General features: G+C 32.6%; 2 protein-coding genes and 1 long non-coding RNA gene across 4 annotated transcripts; 2 read left to right on the top strand and 1 right to left on the bottom strand.

Moving 5' to 3' along the window:
• The first annotated feature begins 3 nt into the window (after positions 1 to 3).
• Positions 4 to 3,121, top strand: LOC107408793 (probable protein S-acyltransferase 12). 2 transcript variants are annotated; one of them, XM_025070121.3, is made up of 7 exons: positions 4 to 503; positions 1,189 to 1,426; positions 1,837 to 1,928; positions 2,215 to 2,341; positions 2,437 to 2,522; positions 2,633 to 2,709; positions 2,833 to 3,121. In XM_025070121.3, the coding sequence occupies exons 1-7, from the start codon at positions 315 to 317 to the stop codon at positions 2,915 to 2,917; spliced, it is 894 nt and encodes a 297-aa protein (XP_024925889.3). In that variant the 5' UTR covers positions 4 to 314; the 3' UTR covers positions 2,918 to 3,121. The 2 variants fall into 2 exon arrangements, with proteins under 2 accessions (XP_024925889.3, XP_015871890.3); XM_016016404.4 differs by having other exon boundaries at positions 10 to 503; positions 2,644 to 2,709.
• Positions 3,122 to 4,140: 1,019 nt separating this feature from the next.
• LOC112490453 (uncharacterized) lies at positions 4,141 to 5,208 on the bottom strand. The gene is made up of 2 exons (XR_003054657.3): positions 4,833 to 5,208; positions 4,141 to 4,683 (listed from the first exon to the last, which is right to left on the bottom strand). It is a non-coding gene; the product is annotated as an uncharacterized LOC112490453 (long non-coding RNA).
• Positions 5,209 to 8,863: 3,655 nt separating this feature from the next.
• Positions 8,864 to 13,587, top strand: LOC107407086 (CBL-interacting serine/threonine-protein kinase 9). Its single transcript, XM_016014317.4, has 15 exons — positions 8,864 to 9,266; positions 9,900 to 9,962; positions 10,121 to 10,192; positions 10,272 to 10,379; positions 10,469 to 10,549; positions 10,964 to 11,017; positions 11,105 to 11,230; positions 11,309 to 11,398; positions 11,500 to 11,622; positions 11,768 to 11,875; positions 12,228 to 12,344; positions 12,459 to 12,515; positions 12,672 to 12,746; positions 12,934 to 13,004; positions 13,086 to 13,587. The coding sequence occupies exons 1-15, from the start codon at positions 9,090 to 9,092 to the stop codon at positions 13,090 to 13,092; spliced, it is 1,329 nt and encodes a 442-aa protein (XP_015869803.1). The 5' UTR covers positions 8,864 to 9,089; the 3' UTR covers positions 13,093 to 13,587.
• Positions 13,588 to 18,368: the final 4,781 nt, after the last annotated feature.

The raw sequence follows: 18,368 nt of genomic DNA, 5'->3' as shown, positions 1-18,368 counted from the left end.
TTGGGTTAGAAAATGGTGGCTTGCAAATTACAACTAAAACCTCGTAACAATTGAAAGAAAAAGCCAAAAGCAACCGAGTTGAGTTGGACACGAATCGCAAGTGAAGGAGCGTGCCAAACTCAACTCGCAAAAGGAAACCCAGTAAAGCATTCAAATCCAAATCCAAATCCAATTGGAATCCCAAAATCCCAACCGAACCGAGAATAAACTTAAACCTGGCGTCGGACATCTGGAAACGCCTGTTCCCGCGGCGACCAAGAGGGCCAATCATCCCCCAAATTAGAATCGGGATAGGCCGCAGAGTCCAACCTCGGATGGAGATGAACCTGTTCAAGTTTTGTTCGGGGCTCAAGGCCTTGGGCTACTGCATGATCATCTTGGTCGCCGCTATAATTGCAGTCTCTTACTACGCCGTTGTCGTCCTCACCTGGGGCCCACAGTTGCTCCGCGGTGGTCTTCACTCCTTCTTTGCCTTCTCTATTATCATAGTCTTTCATATTTTGGTAATTCTGCATATCTTTTGCACTTACCTTTTCTTTCTCTTAATTTCATTTTGCTCAGTGTTTTTTTTTTTTTGAGTTGAGTAATTGCATTCCCAAATAGTGGTAATTTGGCTAAAGTGGTTAACTTTCATGATGTTAGGAATGTGATAAACATTCTCTTATATGGTTAGTAATTACTAATGAAATTGCAAAGGGAATGAAAATGAGAGAAATTTTGAAAATTTGAGCCAAGTTGCTTCGTATTAGATCTCAGTGCGACGAAAAATGCCATTTTTTTTTTTAACCACTTACTTGACGTTGAGAGCCATTCCTTTCTCAGCTGTGAGTTGAACGGCGGTTCAACAAGTAAAGGTCTTTTTTTGTTACCTCTATAATCAATAATACAATTATACAATCTCAGTAAGTATGTCCTTGTTTGAATAACATGTATTGAAATAATAGTCAATATGTTTAACTTTTCTGGTATATTAATTAATCTTAATGTGTAAAGATGGGATATGTCGCTTGGATATATTCCGGGTTTTGAATTTTGATGTTATGGATTCTGAGAAAGCCACAAGTTTAGCATTAGTACGACTGTACAACAGTACAAGTAATATGATCATTTTGAAAAGGTGTTACCCTGAGATTAGCCATTATTAATATTATTGGTTACTGCATGCTAAAGCTGCATTCTGTTTTGCAGCTTATACTTTTATTATGGAGCTATTTAATGGTAGTCTTCAAGGACCCTGGTTCTGTACCTGAAAATTGGAAACCTGTATTGGAGGAAGAAAATTTGGAGGCTGGTAGCTCTATGTCCCTTTCAGATCATGTAGCAACTGAGGCTTCAGCTTCAGACGTACTAGAAATGAGACCACCCGTAGGTTATTGTAGTCGATGCCAGAATGGAAAACCACCACGTTGCCATCATTGCTCTGTTTGTAAGTAAACTTGCTTGTCAATTTGGCTCGGGCAAAATATTTTCGTTTTCAAGTTCTCCTATCGTTGACTGTCATTTTCTATCTGCATGCTTCATCATGACAGGGAATGTATCTGAGGTTACTATTTCTAAAATTATACAAGTGCCTTTTTCTTTTCTTTACTCTTTTCCGTTCTTTTGGGGCGCCATTTATTTGATGATACTTTCCAGTTTTGTATTGTTATCCTTTGTATGAGAATATAGCTATTATCAACAAAATGTTTTTCTACGTTATTATTTTCGTATTTGCTTTATATATGTTTCACTTGTTTGGAAAGCTGCTTCTGCATAGCTGATAAACATTGAAATGTCAGGCTGAATATTGAGGTCACAAAATAAGTAACTAAAATTTTCTGTTTATGGTTTTTGGAGGTCAAAGATGTGTACTTAAGATGGATCACCATTGTGTTTGGGTGGTGAATTGCGTTGGAGCTTGCAACTACAAGTTTTTTCTTCTTTTCTTGGTAAGTTCATATTATCTTTCCTCATTAATTTGATAATCGGACAGCTACTTGTTAAAAAGAAAGAAAATCCTTCTAAAAATTGGACAGTTTAAGTGATTGAGCTGTTTGGTTCTGAAATCTTATTAAAGCAACTAAATCATAAAGTACAGACCACCTAAAAGTGTATATCAATTATACGTCAATAGGGTAAGTGGTTCTTCTCTTGTTTATACTGTTTCTTGAGAGTTTCTTGTCAATATTTTTTTTATCATATTTTAACTTTCAGTTTTTATTTCTTTTTTCAAAGCTATATACATTCCTAGAGACGTCAATGGATACATTAATTTTGCTGCCTCGTTTTGTCAAATTCTTTGGTGATGCCAAGAATCATTCGACCTCTCCGGGCAGTCTTGCAATAATTTTTTTAGCTTTCGGTAAATAGTCCACCTATCTCATCCTGTTCATCTCCCGTACTTTGTTCTGCTTTAAATCCTTCAAAGTTTCTAAATGGTTGTGTAACTTGATGCAGTTCTTAATCTAGCCTTCACTTTGAGTCTGCTTTGTTTCATTGTTATGCACGCATCCCTTCTGTTGAGTAACACCACATCAATAGAGGTAAGTCATTTGGGATTTTGATATGTTTCCTTTGCAGTGCTGTGCTGTGGCCTGCCATATTTTTGTTGTAAAGAGTTTACAAGAAAAAAAGGTTTTGACCACCTGAAAAGAAATTTGTTAGGTTTATGAGAAGAAGAGAGGAGTTAGGTGGAAGTATGACTTGGGCAGGAAGAAGAATTTTGAGCAGGTAGTTTTCAATAGAAATGTGTCACAACCCGCTGTTTAAAATCTAAGTCCTATGCAAAGCGTTATTCCTTCAGGCCCCATTAATGGTCTTATCTCTTACAATGCACTGTTCTTCCCTTTTAAGGTTTTTGGGACAAAGAAGGCTCTTTGGTTCTTACCATTGTTCTCAAAAGAGGATTTGGACAGCACACCTGCACTTCGGGGCCTAGAATTTCCAACACTTTCCAACATTGAGGCTTGAGCATACAAAAAAAATAAAATTGGGTGGGATTCATTTTATGTATTAAAAATGGGTTACTTTGAAGGTTAAATGGTACATATGGTGTGACATGTATGCGGTTCTTAGGTTCATCAAACGTGTTTGTTGATAGATGGTTCAAATTCTATTCTCCTTTCCCACTTGTTTCTTTTGCTTTCTTTGTTTATTTATTAGTTTCATTAGCATCCTTCTCTCTCTATGAGGCATGAAATGCATTGGTTCAAGCCACGTTGCGTGTTGAGAACAATATTAAACCAAAATGGTTGGTAAGTAAAATCTGATCCCAAATCGATTTAATTATTATTGGAATTTTTTTTTTGGATAAACTATTATTATTATTTGAGTTGATAGATAGTGGCAAAAAAAAAAAAATAAAAAAAAAATAAAAAAAAAATCAAAATTCTGATTCTATTCGGAACTCTGGAAACTGGGGAAGGCAATATCTCTGCTTCTACGCTGTTATGCATCTTTGTTATTGATATTATAGAATATAGATACTCAATTTTATAGTTGATTTATTAAGTACACCGGTTGACACCTGCCATCGTCTTTTGCTTAATTTCTGCTGATTTTAATAAGTAAAAAAAAAAAAAAAACTGACTATCAATGTATTGATATTCAGTATGCTAGCAAAATTTTAATTAATTGAAGAATCAATAACAAGTGTCGGGTGCTGCCCAAACTAGAATCGGAAAGTAAGCTTCACTGTAGTGTTTTGTCTGAATCATTTGAGGGAATCGTGGGAATCAAATTATTTTTTCTAATTAAAAAGTATTCTCTTTTGTTTTCTTCTAAATTGTTGATATCTATATATAATTTTTTTTTTTTTGGGATAAAATTGTAGATATATATATATATATATATATATATATATATATGTATGTATGTTTGCCAATTGTAGACATTAATGTAGAAAACTAGGACAACTTTTTTTTTTTTTTTTCTTTCTTTTGAAAGAAAAACAGGACGACTTTTATTATTACACTAATATATATGTCAATTTTTTGTTTTTGGTAATATTACTAATATTTGTGTCGTTAACGAAACAAAGTTCATCCAAATAAATATATATTTACTCAATTTAGATAATAATGTAGATTTGCCATGCGATAAAATATTTAATGAAATAAATTATGACCTAGAATTCAAGTGAAATATATTGCAATCATAATATGACAGTGCTATTATAATTATTATATGCTTCGATAACTATTATAATTATTATATGCTTCGATAACAAGAAAACCATTTTTTAAGAAAAACAAAGTGAAGAAGAAGAAGAAAGCAATAAATAAATTCACAAACGCCAATAACAAGGCCCAAAGGGAGTCAATATTTGATCATCTCTCAGGGTCAGGAATGGAGTCGTCCGGTGAAGGCACGACTTGAGTCTCGGATGGCACATGTCCATTCTTCCAGCTACAGATTTCCGAAATTAAGACAGACAACCAAACAATGAGCGGAGTAACAAAGAGAACCAGACCAAACGGCACCATCCATAGCTGTCTATTTGCAGGGTGAAATTCATAAACCCACCAAGCCAATATCAACCCCCCTGTCAAGCTCACTAAAAACGATCCACACCAGCCCACGAATACCATCAATATCTTCTGGGTTTCCTCCGAACTTGCCCGATGATCACCATTTATTCCCTCCTTTGTTCCCATCAAAATACTACACAAGTTACTAGATTCTGGGTTCCCCTGTAATCCCTGGCTAGTTTTTGAAAACAGAAAAAAAAAAAAAAAAAGTATAAAGAGTAACAAAATAAGGTCCGGTTATGTTCATGTATGTAGGAGAACCATATATGATTAAGATTAAAAAAAAAAAAAAAAATTATGATAAACAGTAACATATAGACATACCTTATAAACTGTTATTCGTGACCATGAAGAAGGAGAAGAGTTAGAGGAGTAGAGAACAAGTATGGGAAAAGAAGAGCAGGGGACAAGGAGCCGAGAATAAGAGAGTGGGAGTTGGGGGAAGCCAATTTAAGAGCAGGGCAAGAGAACCATGAGAGGGGCAAATTAAGCTAATAATAAGCATTGGATTTTGATAGGCTACAAGCTAGTCATACAAGTAATTCTGATTTAGCTATACATCAGACGTGCCTTTCTATCAAAGTTGTTAGAACCAATAAACATATACAAGAAATTGGATTACGTCTCAGGTTATAACACTAGGCTCCCCTGGTGACGCTATCTGGGGTGGATTTTTTCGATTTATTTTTTGTTTTATACTTTTATATATGGGTTGGTTGGTTGTTTGTTTGTTTTCCAAACAAAGTCCTTGGGCCACTTGGGTTTAACCATGTTTGGAATAGAATGAATACATTTTGTCATTCCAAACGTGGGTTTTCTTTTTTTTTAAGGATTTTTGAAATTGCTGTATAACACACATGCTGATAGTGAAGGTCGAATAGAGGGGTTTGATTTGCCCACGGCTTGTGACTACAGTATACGCCAGATCGGTTTCTTCATTAAATTGGAAGCTTATCACACTTAATTTTTCTTTTTCATTTTCTTCTTACGGTTATTGCTTGGAATTCATGACTTGGGTTCCAAAGAATGGGTGATTAACAACTGGCTGTTCCTCTCGATCGAGAGCGGTTACAACTGATTTGCATTCAATTTGGATGTGTAGTTAGACTCTCTTGGCATTTTCATTTGAATTATACTTTTTTTGAGTTATTTTACTGCGTAGACTTCAAATGTTAATTAATTATTTGAAAGGATAATAAGTCAATTTAATTTGATTAATTTGATCTTATTTGCTCCACTCCAAGCGCATAAAATTACTAATTATTGACTAATGGTTTTATCTTATTTTTAATGTTTATAATAATAACATCATTTGTTTGCCTTCACATAGTAATTGACTTTCTTCTTCTGGATAATACTCTCGTGAATTTATGAATTAGCTATTGAAGAAATTTAAATGACAGTCTCTAAAATAAAAATCAAGCATAATTATTATTAGTATTTTCTGATAAGTAAAAAATTTATATATAATCAAGCAAGAAATTTGGAGCTTTTAAGTTCAAACAAGATTTGGATCTACAAATTATCTATATACATTGAATAGAGATAAATGATAAATTAAACTAATAAAAATAATGAAGTAAAACACGTTTCTTTTTCCTTGCCTCACAACTGGGGTTGTATCTTATGAGGTTAGTCAGTAAAATAAAAATAAGCATTATTATTATTATTATTATTATTTTCTGATAAGTAAAATATTTATATATGGTAAGCAAGAAATTTGAAGCTTTTAATTTCAAACAAGAATTGGATCTAAAAATTATCCATATAAGTTAAACTAATAAAAATAATGAAGTAAAACACGTTGCTTTTTCCTTGCCTCACAACTGGGGCTGTATCTTATGAGGTTAGTCAGTACATAGAATGAAAGGTTTATATATCTGATGAGTGTAATGTTGATGGGAAGTATTCGATCAGAAGTTCAATGGGATATATTAGAGACTAGATTATGAAGGCTTTCAGAGAAAATATTTTAGAATATACTCAAGATTTTATCTAGGAATCAACCATTTAGCTATAGCTGGCTAGATTTATATTCAGGTTCAGCCTTTTTAAACGTCCCTTGAATAAAGGACGGTGTTTTACCCAATATTGTTAACAAAAAAACAAGTATAAAATGTATATGATAAACTTAAAACCCAAATCTACATGGTATATATACTTTCATTCCATTGCGTGCTAACAAAAGACAACAAATAAAAAAATATCAACATCTTTAGCCGGTTAGTTTGTGAAGTGACCTTTATAAATTCACTAAATTTATTTGAGACCCAATATGAAACAAGGATTTGTTTACACCATCCATTTTCAAAATTTTAATAACTCTAGTAAAATGACAATAATCTGACTAATTTCTACATCTTTTTATGAGAAAAAAAGAGGAATTTCTTTCTTTTTTTTTTTTTTTTTTAGTTAACCCTATCAATTGGTTCCTCCAACCTAAACAGAAATTAGTTGCAAACTCTCTCTCTCTCTCTCTCGCTGTATGTTTATTTTATTATTTAACTAATCAATTGCTTCACGAAGTTCCTTCATCATGGAGAATGGTCATTTGTGAGCATTAAAGCAGCAAACAAGCAGTCAATACCTTACAACAATTAAAATATAAAAAGAATAGCAGGCTACTTGTAGCCGATGTCCAATCGGTTTAATATGAATAATTTATATTAAAATATATATAAGGCTCGCCTCAGCTGGACCGGCATGGCCTTCACTCAAATACCGATGTCATTTTGTTTGTACTTTCTTCCATCATCTTTTTTCAGATATTTATAAGAATAGAAATTAAAATATTTTTTAAATTTATTTACAAGGTATTAAATTTTATTGATTGATCAAAGTATGAAAAAAAAGGGTAATGTACAAGTAAATTAAAAAAAAAAATTCTCAACAAAAAAAAGTAAATTAAAAAAATTAATTAATTAAATCAATTATATTATTTATAAATAAATTTAATAAACATTTTAATAATTCAATGGGTAGGTAAGAACACAGCCGAATAGAAACGGCAAGTCGTCTGTCTGTTTCCGACTGTGGGGTCCAGATCCAGTAGGACTGGACAAGACTATTTCAAGATCCAATAAACCTGTCCAAAGTCAAGGCCCAACAAGTTTACTTGGGCTAAAACGGAACCACACGATAACTACAGTATCAAAGGGGATATCAAATAAGTCCCCACGTTAGGGAAAATCTTTCCCACACATATAATGCGTGGACGGAGTTGGAGAATGGCACGTAAAGTGATAGTTACAGGATTAAATTACAAAGATTGAGGCGTATGTATGTGGATGGTACACGTACATCCATGGTCCAGGTCAACCAATAAAATAATTACTATAATAAAATCGTTTGAGTAATCCACGTGGCTGTGGGGTACGATGTTTTTTTGGACGTTATCAATTATTGTGTGCTGCTACTTTACCTTTGGGCCCTTGTCCGTTATTTGTCCTTCCCACTTTAATTCCCCATCGGGACACGCTTAAAATCACATAATTACCCCTCACTCTGTCATAAATTTACACATATCCGAATCTGTCCCCATTTTATCTTTTGGACGTCGTATTGTTCAATTATACAAGAGAAAGCTAGCTGGGGACGCCCCTCTTGTTTGGCTATACCAATGATGGGTTCAGGTTGTGAGTGAGCCTGATGATATATTTTAACTGGACTTTAAATGGTTTTTTTTTGGGGCATTTCATTTTTTGGATTACTATAAAAGATTATCCTTTTTTATTTGGAAAAAAAAATATTTATATTGGTTTCTTTGTTTTAATTAGGGTAGCATCTTTAGCCAATTAGCTAGTGAGTAAATTTTTTACTATAATTGGTTTTCTCCCTCCAATCTCAAAAATAAATAAAAATGAAAGCTTTAAATTAGAGAAATTTATGAGATAAAAATTAGAATCATGAATGGCATGAATGGGCCTGAATTTAAGTGACAAAGATGGGAGATGTTCAAGTTTCAACTCAAGAATTATGAAGAAGGAACGAGGAAGCAGATCACGTGTGGTAAAGCATGGGATTAACCCGAGAGAGGACAATGGCAGCTTGGTCATTTCAACAAAAAACAGGAGCATGTGCAAAAATTGTCCTGGGGCAAATGATAATGAATAAAAGGTTAATTTGGGAAAAACACCAAGAAAAAACAAATAATAATTGAATTTTTAGAGCATGAAAGGAGATAAGAACAACTGAATATACATATAAATTTATATTATATTTAATTTAGGGCAGAGATAATCAGTGAAAGCAGATAAGAGTAATTTTGGGACCCGCATTATCATCCAGTGGGGACCACACGGTGTCTACGCAGAGAAATGGCAGACGAAACCAAGAGCAATCAATCTTCACCACCTTCCCTACCTTTTAAATGCCACTCTAGCCTCTGCTTGGCTGTCATTCTCTCTGTCCGTCTGAGGTGGTGATTCCCAATTCCAAAGAGCAGATACAAAGGGCACTTTGAATCTGAATTCCTTTTTTTCTTTTAAAAATTTTTTGGATCGTTTTGGATCATCATCGATACATAATAAGCATATATATATATACATATAGAGCAGAGGACGCCTGTGAACAGGGAAGAGAATGAGCGGCAAGCCACCCGGAACACGGACACGTGTTGGAAAGTACGAGCTGGGTAAGACCCTGGGAGAGGGCAGCTTTGCAAAGGTCAAGTTCGCCAAGAATGTCGAAACCGGCGAATGTGTTGCTCTCAAAATCCTCGACCGCCATCAGGTCCTCCGCCACAAAATGGTCGAACAGGTCCTCTCTCTCTCTCTCTCTCTCTCTCTCTCTCTCTCTCTCTCTCTTTTATCTCTTTACTTGTTAATTTAATTCATTAGGATTAAAAACCAATTATTCTGTATGATTATGTGGGACCCACGTTGTTCTTTTTTAACCCTATTTTTCTTTTTTCATTTTTTCTCAATTAACTGCCCCCTATAATGGATTGATTAAGTTTTGACTTTTGGTTGGCTTTTTATGATTTAAGAATAGGGTCGTACCAAATACCAATCTCTACGTTGGTATTTGAAAGGTTTTAAGAATCATGGATGAAGGTTCTTCTGCCTGGTTTTCACTGTTATTTTAACATTTATTGTTTTTTTATTTCTCTAAAAATGTATATAACTGTATATATTATATTGGAAGTCTGTTCATTTTGACCCGTAGATGGCAATAGATAAATATTAGATTGATTCTTCTTCAGAAAACGTTTAATCACGTGCCGTATGGACCCGTTATGCCCTTTTTTTGTGGTTAATGTACGGAGGAATCAAATGAATAGTGTTTTGATTGTATAAGTTGTAATTATATACCGACAAGAGAATGAAGATTTTAAAATTTTTTTTATGGTTTTACTTTTTTGTTAATTTGATGCTTCTATTGTATTGGCAGATAAAAAGAGAGATATCGACGATGAAGCTGATCAAACACCCAAATGTTGTAAATCTTTTTGAGGTACTGTTTTGCTGTCACTGATCTATTAAATAATTTCTCATATAATAATTATGGTGCAATTTAGACGTCCCAAGTCGAGTGATAAGTCTAATGGGATAAAGTGCTAATTAACATCATTTCTGATGAATCTCTATGTCTTTTGGCCTTATTATGCAAAGGTAATGGCTAGCAAAACCAAAATTTACATTGTTCTGGAGTTAGTGGATGGAGGCGAGCTCTTTGACAAAATAGTAAGTTACTCATTGTTTATAAACGTATGTTCATCCATTTACAGAGTAAACATTCCCTTATCTGCTATCTGATTCTTAGGCCAGAAGAGGGAGGCTGAAAGAAGATGAAGCTAGAAGTTATTTCCACCAGCTAATTAATGCTGTAGATTACTGCCACAGTAGAGGCGTGTACCATAGAGATTTGAAGGTTTAGTACTATTTGTCAACTTTTTTTATTTCATATAGGCTAGCATTCAGTTCCTTGGACATGATTTGACTAGAATTGTTCTGTTGCAGCCTGAGAATCTTCTACTAGACTCGCATGGTTTACTTAAAGTTTCAGACTTTGGATTGAGTGCATTTTCACAGCAATTACGGGTGAGTACAGTACAATATTCAAATTCCAAATTCCTTTTAACTTGCTGATAGTTTTCTCAGAGTTTTCAGTTTTCATGACTGCTAGAAAGAACATGTGGGAACTCTTTTGATAATTTTAGAGTTGTAAGCTAGTTGGATTTGAAGTTTTTAATGTAGGAACTAGGTTTTCAATTGCACTTTAGATGATTGTGCGAAATACAATCTTAATTTTTCTGTTATTGGGATGCAAAAACACCTTTCTTCCCTTCCCAATTCCTTAGATTTTCAAATATGGAACTCCATCAATGGGAGCTCCAATAGCCACTTTTTGATGCACAGGTGCATAAATGATAAATATTCTGTTACTTATCTAAACAAGGAAGATAATGTAAGGGCACTGTACATATGACCTTATTCACATTCTTGCTGTTGCAGGGTGATGGACTACTTCATACTGCATGTGGGACCCCAAATTATGTTGCTCCTGAGGTAAGCCATAATTGCTTTTTATAATTATAGATGGCTAAATTTGTGTAGCTATGTGTTGAATTCTATGATGTGGTATTTTTGCATCAGGTGCTCAATGATAAGGGTTATGATGGCACAGCATCTGATGTTTGGTCTTGCGGGGTGATTCTCTTTGTACTTATGGCTGGTTACCTGCCTTTTGATGAGCCAAACCTTATGGCTTTGTATAAAAAAGTAAGTGTTTATGAGCTAGTTTGTATATAATGTGAGTATCAATTAACAAATTAATTCAATTCTAATTTCAATTTTCAGATTTGCAAGGCTGATTTCTCGTCTCCTCCATGGTTTTCATCTGGTGCAAAGAAACTGATAAAGCGCATCCTTGACCCAAATCCTCTTACGGTCAGCTCCAAAATCCTTTTCTGCTGTGAACTTCATTCAATAATGTTTATTTCTTCACAAATATGGCAATATGATTATAAATGACGAGTGGTTCTTTGCAGCGAATATCCATTTCTGAAATCTTAGAAGATGATTGGTTCAAGAAAGGGTACAAGCCAGCACATTTTAGAGAGGATGAGGATGTAAATCTTGATGATATAGATGCAGTTTTCAATGATTCCAAGGTGAAATTTTTTCTCAGATGCCAATTTATTTCTCTCAACCAGAAATTCTATGTCCATATGTGCAAATCATATTACAGAATACATTGTATACAGTTATGAAAAGAGGTGCAACCACCGGTTATTCATTTATTTGTTACTTCTGCAGGAACATCTTGTAACAGAAAGGAAAGAGAAACCTGTATCGATGAATGCTTTTGAGCTTATTTCCAGGTCACAGGGTTTCAGTCTTGAAAATCTATTTGAGAAGCAGATGGTAAGTATGATTTATCATAAAATTTCTCTGTTTTGGGTGTGAGTGTTTTTTTGACATGTTTTCGTGTACAAATTAGATATTTGTTGTGTGTCTAATCATGCAGAAATAATGAACTTTCCTTTGGTTGGAAAGACTTAGAAGGGTGTCCCATAACATTTTTGTGATCAAGTCTGTTGAATCAAGAGCATACATAAACTTAAGCTTTTGTGTCCTTGTAGCTTTTCCAGTTGTACCCCAAAATTATTCCTATAATCAGATAAAAAAACTGAATGGAGGTGTTTCTAGTTTTGCTGTTTATTAATGCTGGCTAATGATATGTTCTCTTCTATTCACCTTCAATTCTATACCACAGGGTGTTGTGAAGCGAGAAACCCGTTTCACTTCTCAGCGTCCTGCAAATGAAATTATGGATAAAATTGAGGAAGCTGCAAAGCCATTAGGCTTTAATGTTCGGAAGCGAAACTACAAGGTAATGTAATTTTTCCTTGTTCTATTTGTTGATTCGCATGAATAGTTATAAGAAAATTAGCTTTTATGTTTAATGTTTTAATCATATGTCTCCATCATTTCCAAATGATTGCAGATGAAGTTGCAAGGTGATAAAACGGGAAGGAAGGGTCATCTATCAGTAGCTACTGAGGTGAATTGAGAATTTTTCATTTGTGAATTGTACTAATCTTTCTGAGATCTCGAATGAATTTAAAAATCATTGTTGAATGCTCAAAATCGACTATTTTACAATTATATTACAGTATTATACCCAAATTCTTGGAGTAATTGTTGCTTTTCACTTCAGGTGTTTGAGGTGGCACCCTCACTCCACTTGGTAGAGCTCCGGAAAACCGGCGGTGATACACTGGAGTTTCACAAGGCATGTCCATCAGTTTTCCCTTTCTTCCTTTTTTGCTTACTTTTGTTAATAGGAAAAGAATAGAGATAGATTCTTTTAGAACTTTGCTTATTAACTTAAGAGCAAGCATCCAAAACTTCTGTTCTGTTTTTCCCATCTTCTCACAAACTAAACGGATTTGCATCTCTGTTCTCTGACTACATTGCAGTTCTACAAGAGCTTCTCATCGGGTTTAAAAGATATTGTGTGGAAATCTGAAGGAAACACGGAAGGACAAAGGTGACTCTCTCTCTCTCTCTCTCTCTCTCTCTCTCTCTCTCTGTGACTATACATGATTTATCACTTTACTTGTCCATGCAGGTCATGAGCAAAAGCTCCTCTTTTGGAATTCATTTCTTCGTGGATTCTTTGTGAATATATTTAGTTCCATTTTGCATTTAATTTTGGGTCCCATGCAACGTAGAATTGCATAGTGTTCCATGGATGCTTGGAAGAAGTGGCAGCATTTGTCAGGTAATTGGTGCAGTTAGAAGACAAGAAGCTGCATATTAGGTGGAAGCCCTCATAATTGAGGGGCTGAAGCCATACTCTCCTCTCTCTGAGTTGCAGTTACGAACCGAATTAAAATATACATTTTTAAGGGAACGATTGCGGTTGGTAAATGCATATAGAAAATTGTAATGAGAGAAGAGACACTCTCTTAGTATTCCTTGTCATTTATGAAAGAATTTTTGATTGTATTCCTTTCCATATGCGGAATAAGTATTGAATTTTTGTCTGTCCATTTTCATCACTCTCCGGTAATGTATAAAGGTTCATACGGTATGTATGAATAACATGACCTTCTGCAACAGTTTTGTTCCCGGTTTTGGTTATGAGCTTGATGCCAAAAATATTCTTAAAAATGACATAGACTACAATGATAGAAATATATTAGTTGCTAAAAAATTTCCTAAGCTAACCGAAATATGCTACTCTGGAAAATGAAGTTGTACTCGTTTTGAGTTGTGCAAACGAAAAAAATGTGTGTGTTTGAGAAACGAGAAACAAGCAAGAGAATATGCTAGAATATGGACCACAAATATTCTGAATATGATGGCTAAAGTCACCTAAATATCTGGCAGAAAACGATCCGTAAGCTTTGGTAATTAAAATCCACCACATGGGCTTTGAAAGATTTAAATCTTCGACTAGCTACAAAATTGTCGTGATGAATTAATAGAGAGGTGATAATTTTAATACGCAATGTCGACGTCAATTGGTAGGAATAAAAAAGATATACATAAAGATTTAATTTGATTTAATATTATTATTATTTTTCTCTGAGGTGTGAGTGAGTGGCGTATAGGAAACAAGTTTAACCCATATAAGAAGAGACGTGTGGCTGAGCAATCTTCTCTTATTTATTTGGTTTCGCTTTCACCAAACGAAGAAGTAATCAATCTAGTATCTATAGCAATTCACAAACTCGACTAACACATGGAAAGTTGTAATCAATACACAAATTAAGTAGTTGCTCTAAGATGTTTGCCTGTTTCACTGCACAAATATCAATTTGTTCGACATTTTTAGCTTTTATAGATATTATATCTACCATGCATGAACAACAGCTGCTTTCCATGGCGTTCCGTATTTAAAGTAAGACTACTTTAGTAGTATCGGTATATACAAATACTGGTAGTGACCGACCATACATACGATACGAGCAAAATTAATATTGGAAGGACCAAAGTGGAGTACTAAAAGGATGAACTTGTACGAGTGAAATTAAATTTTCTTATCCAACACATGACGAAATCTGAATAATAAAAGAAACTTGTACACTTTACAGATGAATACGTAATTAATAGTTTTAGTTTTATAATTAAAGATACCTTGAGGGTGGTTGGAAATTTAATTTAGGTTGCCCAAAAATCTTAGTAAAACGCAGAGAAATAACCACACGTGTTACGTAAATAACATGCAGAGATCAAGCTATATGAACGTCCAATGCCTACTGAAAAAAAAAAATAAAAAAAAAAGGTAAAAAAATAAAAAATGAAAAAGAAAAATAAGAAAAAATAGAGAAAGAAACAGAGCACCGACAAGGCATGAGCCTGACCGCAGATATTGGGAAAACGAAGAGGCCCACAAATCAGCCAATTACCGAATCCATCATTGATTGGAGTTGTTTCCAGTTAGTCGGTGATAGATTAGAATGCGACCTCTACAAATTGCAAATTATTTAATGGCGTTTAGAGAGTTCGCGCTCTCCGTCCACTGCTTGTTTATCATATGTACCATTGTCTTTGTGCTGTGGATTGTGCAAGAGTAAAGGAGGGCGTTGGAAAATGCCACAATATATACCAACAACCAAAACCATCTATATCTTATATTTACTCCGGCCAACACCAACATGGTGAACGCTTTAATGATTGGATTTTAGATGTAGCAGTGATAATGGTTTTCGCATGTACGAATTAAGCATGTAATACTAGTGGCGTTATGTAGAATAAAGATGATATACAAATGATGTTTCTTTCTTCTTCTTTTTATTTTTTATTTTTATTTTGTATCATATAAGTTCTACTTTTGTAACTTCAAAAAATTATTCATTGCAATTAGATTTTGCTTCTACGTCATGATCGAAAAATTATTAAGATTTTTATCATTAACTTTTTGATTGATGCAATGGCTAAAATTTAAATATGTTTTGATTGGATAGATAAATTAGATGATGTATTAAAATCCTATAAAAATAAGGTGAACAATATCTGAGTTTTTTTTTAATTTAAAAAATAATTTAACATTTCAACCTTTAAGTATATCAAAAATTAAGATTTTGATAAAAAAACGTTCGGAATGTTCTAATATAAAAAGAATTTTATTGAATTAAAATTTGTAATGATAAAATTTTGACACCTATACATATACATATATATATATATATATATATATTCATAATTATTGTAGACAGATATCTTGGAGCTGACATTTAAACTAACTCCAAACTACTTGTTTAATAATATTTGTGGACTCTCAAATATATAACAATCATCAATTAATACCTTTTTAATAATATTTGTGGACTCTGAAAAAAATAACAATCATCAATTAATGATGTGGGACGGACTTCTAACTTCTAAAGTTTAAAATTAAGGCATCATCGTATATAAAAACCTATGTATGGTTAGGTTTATTTTATTTTATTTTTTAAGATATTGGCCTTTTTTTTGGTCTTTAAAAAAAAAAAAAAAAAAACCTCTCAAAACTTATTTGCATTAACAACATTAATTAATATACGTATTACTAATTAGAGTTGCAAAGTATTTTTCTAGGTGGATTTCGTTAACTCTCAACATAAATTGTGCTTTGTATAACCAAAAAAAATAAATAACCAATCGTACTCTTTTGTTTTGAGGAAAATCAATTGTATCCTATATAATAATAATATGAGATTTTATGAGAAAAATAAATAAATAAATAATGCAGAAAATATACGTAGAAAATCGTTATTGGCAAGGGCTTTATGACATAGAATTTACCTTAAAATTTATGACATCGTACTGTTAGAGCATCCAAATGAACTACTTAAATATCATATGCTTTTTATTTTAAATAGTTAATAAGGTTTTTTTATTTTAATTTTTTTAATATAAAAAGTTTGATTTTAAAAACTGATTCTTTAAAATATAAAGTATAATATATTTAAAGCATCTTCTGAAAATACTATTGAAGATACTCTTAGAGATAATTCAAACAATAAAAAAAAAAAAAAAAAGAACATAAGTGGAGGAAAAAAAAATATTTTAAAAAATAAAAATAATGTACTTAAAGAGAAAAATATTGTTGGAGGTCCTTTTAAATTTTACTTTTTTATCTTGATTGATGCTTTTATCTTTCTATTTTTTATTTTTTGATAAATCTTAATTGATGTATTTTATCATAAAAAAATATATTTTTATTTTAAAAAGTTCTTTAAGATGCGCTCAAACCTATTGAGGATAGCCTTGCTACGCGGCAAAGTCATTTTACAAGTTTATGCATTTCGGTAAGAAGAAAGTTAAGTATGCAATTGACCGTGTGCTTGGCTCAAGATGAATCTGATTCTGAATGATATGACTACTAACAACCGTTTAATCGATTTAATTCAAATTAAATCGAACTGCGGCTTGAACCCCTGTTTTTCCACATAATTTTACGTAATGATCTTTCTTGAGATTCAACAGTTCTATATGGTATTCAATGCAATTAATTTATGTGATAAGGGTCAATAAAAACTTTTTCTTATTAATTAAGGATGGATTATGACTTCTTGACTGACAACGGCAAAAATTCGTGAATGTCAACGTCAAAAAATTCAAAACTTCTTAAATTAAATCATAGCTGATCAATTTTTTTACTTATTTTTTATTTTTGGTTTCTGTATTTAATTTCGTTTCCCAAAAAAAAAAAAAAAAAGGTGATAATGAAAATTTATATATCGAAAATCAACAGGCGACGTAAGAGAAGCGGATATTGGATATTATTATATCAGATAAATCAAAAATCAAATTTGATTGGTTAAATATTATTTACATTTAAATCCTAGCTATAAATAACAAGATTTCGGTCTAATACAAAATAATATTAGTAATAATGATATAGTTGGCATACAGAGATGATTTTCTCGTGGCTTTGTTATCGATGGGGTGGTCTACTGTATCAAGATTCCGTTTTGTTTGAAAAGTATCAAAGTTAAAAGAAAAAAATTAATTTCAAAAATTTAATTTTTTGTGATTTAATTTTTTAAAAATTAATATTTTTTTTGATATATTTGGTGAGTAATAGAAAAATTGAAAGTTGTAAGTAATTAAATTTAATATTGTATAATAAACTAAGGATAAATATGTATTTTAAAAAAATTTAAAACTATTTTTTTTGAAATTTTTAAAATAATATTATTATAAATAAGAATAATTCTTCTATATATTTTTTTATATTGATAGAAATCTAATTTTTTAAATTTATATTTTTCTACTTCATATAAATATCAAAACAGAAAAAAATTAAATTCATTCTAATTTTACTATTACCCAAACATACCACGAGACTCTGTCAAATTTTTGATCCGGAATTGGTTTTGAGCCTTTGTCGATAAGCTGACTCAATTTTTTTAGCCTTTGCCTTCCAAGTTTGTTGTAATTCTGAGCTAATTTACGAACTAAACTGCAACTACGGCGTCAATTATTTGACTTGGTTTTACAAACCATTCATCATGTACTATCCCCACGTTCTTAGCCAGCAATAAGACAGTCGAGTTCAAGGACTCTTTTAACACCATCCAATGTGCATGTGCTACAATCCCGTGAATCCTAGCCTACTTAGTGGCTTCAATTTTCCGAGCGAACCTATCTGACTATATAATATTATATATAAAATCCTTTTTAAATCATAACATTTCAATGTGGGTTCGCGGTTTACTAGAAAAAGAAAATGATATATCACTATGTAATTAAAATTAGTCCCCCACACGCATATGATGGTAAAATAATCTTTTTAATACAAAGCTGCAATGGTTGGGAGTTTGCCTACCAAATACAACCATCCAAGTTATCTGATATGCATAATTATGTAGATTAAATGGTTATTAATTTAGTGGGTAATTTCCTTCACGATAGTATT

This window comes from Ziziphus jujuba, chromosome 7, assembly GCF_031755915.1.
Source record: "Ziziphus jujuba cultivar Dongzao chromosome 7, ASM3175591v1".
Classification (NCBI taxonomy): Eukaryota; Viridiplantae; Streptophyta; class Magnoliopsida; order Rosales; family Rhamnaceae; genus Ziziphus; species Ziziphus jujuba.
The sequence above is the reverse complement of the archived record's forward strand: the minus strand, read 5'-3'. Positions and strand labels throughout refer to the sequence as shown.